Consider the following 4,366-nt stretch of genomic DNA (forward strand, 5'->3'; position numbering starts at 1 on the left):
TCACCTCACGTTGGCAGCGTCCCAGTCCGTGTGAAGAGGTCCTTGTGTGTTGGCGGCTGACCTCAGGAGTGCCTGCGGAGAGAGAGGGTCTCATGAAGGGAGGCTTTAATTCCAGGTGATTGGCTTCCTGCCGCGGCCGAGCCTGTCGTTTTGACGTTCATGCTGAGAAATGACACGCGGACCACCCTCGAGCGTCAGATCCCGCAGCTTAGACTTCAACAAATTAAATTGATGGATTTAATGAATTAATCATAGTCAAAAAAGGACTGCATAATGATTCCAAAAGTTCTGAGTAATTGTGTGTTTTGAAAATGACTGTATACTGTAGTGAAGGTAGACGGTTCGATTACTATCAAGGAGACTTAGACGTGTCTCCGTTGTGTCCTCAATGCAGAGTCTTTGCCAGTGGGTTCTCAGCGTGAAGAAGAACTACAGGAAGAACGTGGCCTATCACAACTGGAGACACGCCTTCAACACAGCCCAGTGCATGTTTGCTCTCCTCAAGTCGGGACGCTTACAGGTCAGTGCAGTGGCCTAAAAGTTGACCTTTATGGTTTGACCTCACAGTGAGGTAAACTAACTTAAACCTTATTCCAACATGGTAATAATGCTGTTCAGTTTAAGTGACACAATCGGTGTCAAAAGCTCTGCTCACTTTCTGCTCAGGTGGCTGTGTTGACGCTACATTTGATTTATCTGTATTATTGTTGACATAATTTGTATTGATTTTATCCTCAGTTTTATTAATATTACTGACAGTAAATTTTTATTTTATACAAAAAAAACCTTTTTACTTATAGCCAAAAAAATAGCCAAAAAGAAGAGTTTGAGTTTAAGTATTTTCTAACTTGGTCTCCTCAGTGTGGTTTGGGCTGAGCTAACATCTACAGACACACTTTCAGTTTGTTAAAACAATTGCAAGAATATTAACTACTTGGATTAACAGAAAAACAAATTGTTGGTGCGTCAACGCAGGTGGCTCAAGTTAAGGGGAGGAGTCAAAAACTTGAAAGTTTTTTTTTTCCGTCTGTGTGTCCCAACACACTTCATCTCTGATTGGCTTAAGATGATGTTTATTCCTCCATTGAACCAATAGAATGGGCCGTAACGTTACTCTGTGCGGGAAAAAGCATTTACACGAGAACACATCAAACCGCCTATCATTAACAAACACGCCGAAGTAAAAACATTAGTTGCTACATGATCGAATTATTTTTGTGTAGTCAATCTTGGAGGATGAAACTGTCTCAAAACCAAGAGTAAAAAAGTGACTTAAGATCCAGTCATCTCACTGGGAGCTGATACAACAACTGATTGCTGTGTTTTGTCCATTAGCTGAAGCTACGAAAGTAATGTATGAGAGAGTTACAGGATCGTTATTGGACACATGTGTCTGTGTTGTCCTTCCTCTGTCAATGTGATGATGTCAGTAATTGACTTGTTGACTTTATTAGCCAGATTAGTCAACATGAAAAAAAAATCAGAAGTCATCAGTGTCCAAGTATCTACTTTTCTTCTGTGTGGCTATCGGTTTGACTTACATAGGTCATGATTTATATCAAATGTCCCAAACTCAGGCCCGGGGGCCAAATATTGCCCGCAGTGTAATTATATTTGGCCCGCGAGATCATATCAAATGTGTTCTAAATTTGGCCCACCAGTATATATATTATATATATTGGCAGAATTGGTAGTATTAGCTAGTGTATGCGCTATGTTATAGCACATTCATTATGTTTTTTTTTGTGGTTGGCCTCTAAAAAAAAAGATTTACATTAACAAGAAACCGCTGTGAATTTGAGTTTGACACCCCTGATTTATATGGATATGGTTTTGCTAGTTGAAATAACCTTTTTGTTTTTATATAAATGTGTTTAAAAGTGACAGTATAAAACCCAAATTCGTGTCCTAGAGTATTACTCTGTCGGCACACATCAGTTTCTCCTGAGCCTGAATAAATAGGCCCCGTCTAGACAACAATGTCAGGAATGTTGGCTTGCTAAAGGATGCTAGTACGCTATAAAAATGTGGTAGAAACTGCTTCTCTGTCTAAAAATACCGCGAGCCCTGATGAATTAGTGGTGTTATGTTACTTCACGTCCATTTTTCTTAACCTCTGTTTATCCTGCGCTCTGACAGAATAACCTCAGCGACGTCGAGGTCTTGGCTCTGATGATAGCGACTCTGAGCCACGACTTGGACCACAGAGGAGTCAACAACTCCTACATACAGAGGTGCAGCACAAGAGCATGAGTCACCGAGAAGTGCATGTATGACTGTAGCGTACACACGTGTGGGAGAAAACCGTGTGTTCCTTTCTAACTTCCTTAATGTGTGCGTGTGTGTGTGTCCAGGAGCGACCACCCACTGGCCCAGCTCTACTGCCACTCCACCATGGAGCACCACCACTTCGACCAGTGCCTCATGATCCTCAACAGCCCCGTAGGTGCACCCACACACACACATATGCACACAAACTTAAGATCCCACACACTCGCCGCTCGCTCGCTCGCTCGCTGCTCATCAGCATTCAATATGCACAGATCCGCGTGGATTAGTTGAAGTGTCAGTCCTTAAAGGTTTACTAATTTGCAGAGAGAAGGAATTGCATCACATCGGCTGTGTTGAGAGCAGAGAGCACCCTCTGGGATGTTTTAATTAATTCTTACCTCCAGGTTTGGACACCTGCACATTTTGGTGTAACATAACCTTATTGATTACCTTTTTTCTTTATTAAAAAATTAATATTGAATGGACTAAACATCCTTAAATTAAATCAAAACAACACAATAAACATAAAGTGAATGCAAAATAGCATTCAATATATATATATATATATATATATATATATATAGTCAATATATTGTCTATTTAATGCTACAGTAGCTAACGGGCTAACTGTTGGCAGTATTAATTGCAAAATAACTGAATGTATTTTCATGATTTTATCAACAATTTTGTAGTTCAATTCATTTTTTTACATACAATTTGAAATAGTTTTGGTCCTTCACCTCAGTAAATATGAATGTTTTTTTTTTAATCTGAAGATTATTCTACAATCGAAGTGTACATGAATTTAAACGCAGACCTTAATTAAAATTACTTAATAATTGATTTACCTTTTTTTTTTAATGGTGGGATCTGATCGGTATTTGTGATATCTTGTCACAGTAAACAGCTGTTAGAGGTGTACAGCACCACAGAGGACTGGGGCTTAGCCCTATACTATACCGTGCCTTGGACTTACAAAGTGCGGTCAGGATACTCCATTTCAGGAGCCAACATCTTTTCCATTCCCGAAAAAACCATAATACTGTTAATCCAATAACAGCCTCTAATGTAACGTTGAAGGAAATAACTTGTAATGTAATGTAATAGCCCTACACTGATTGGATAAAAATATAATGTAATAACTATTATGTTTATGCTCACTGGAGCTTGTTATGGATTGGAAACCGCTAAGTACAAAGTCATAGCAACTCCCTACTTTCATCCCTCACTGGAGTCCCAGCGGTGTGGATTAGTGGGCCTGGACTTCCTGCCAGGGAGAGAACCCAGCTGTCAACAGTGGAACCCACGAGTTCCACTGCTGAGTTCCGTTCCCAATTCTGTTTGTGTTACAATGCAAGCAGTTTAAATGTGAGAGGGAAGTTTCTTACAAATCACACTGTTGTTTGAGGTCACTGTCCGAACAAGAAAACATGAAGGTGATTTGTGACTCTGGCTCTGACAAACATAGCGACAGTTTTTTTTTTTTACAAACGGATACTATTACCAGTACTGTCATTGGTGTACCCGCCAATACTGCTCACCAATACTTTTTTAGTTTGTGATGACAGTGTTATGTAGGTACTACACCTGGGGTGTCAAACCCATTTTGGTTCAGGGCCCAAATATGACCCAGATTAGATGCCCTGTTGACCGGACCAGCTTTTAAAATTCATCAAGCAGGCCGTACGTTTGCCTCGTCACATTATACAATATCGTAATTAAAGCAGGGATAACATATTTAAAAAAGATTAAATAATAAAGAGTCTGCATAGTGACTGAACAGCCAAGTGGATAGAAAGTGAGCAGAGATTTTATACAATTTCAAACATCAATTGAAAAAAAAAAAAACCCAAAAACATTACAACTAAACACATTCTACTGCTTTCTAGGAAAGAAAGTACCACTTAAACTGTGAAGCATTACTTATCATGTTACAATCAACAAATGAACGCTCACGAAGTTGGATAATATCAAAGTGACTCGATAAGTGTAAACACTTCATCTATCCTCCAGTACTTCTCAAATAGTGGGGCGGGCCCCCCTGGGGGGGGCGGGGGGGGGCCGGGGGGGGGGGGGGGGGGGGGGGGGGGTCGAT

At 40.3% G+C, this 4,366-nt stretch overlaps 1 protein-coding gene across 2 annotated transcripts in view; it reads left to right on the top strand.

The window, feature by feature from the left end:
• Nucleotides 1-4,366, top strand: part of LOC103388830 (cGMP-specific 3',5'-cyclic phosphodiesterase-like) — a 20,234-nt gene that overhangs the window by 11,066 nt on the left and 4,802 nt on the right. For both annotated transcript variants that reach the window (XM_008324033.3, XM_008324024.3), the window contains exons 6-8: nt 395-520; nt 2,140-2,234; nt 2,355-2,442. In XM_008324033.3, the coding sequence (XP_008322255.1) occupies nt 395-520; nt 2,140-2,234; nt 2,355-2,442 (309 nt within the window). The remainder of the gene's footprint in view (nt 1-394; nt 521-2,139; nt 2,235-2,354; nt 2,443-4,366) is intronic.

This window comes from Cynoglossus semilaevis, chromosome 1, assembly GCF_000523025.1.
Source record: "Cynoglossus semilaevis isolate Cse_v1.0 chromosome 1, Cse_v1.0, whole genome shotgun sequence".
Lineage (NCBI taxonomy): Eukaryota > Metazoa > Chordata > Actinopteri > Pleuronectiformes > Cynoglossidae > Cynoglossus > Cynoglossus semilaevis.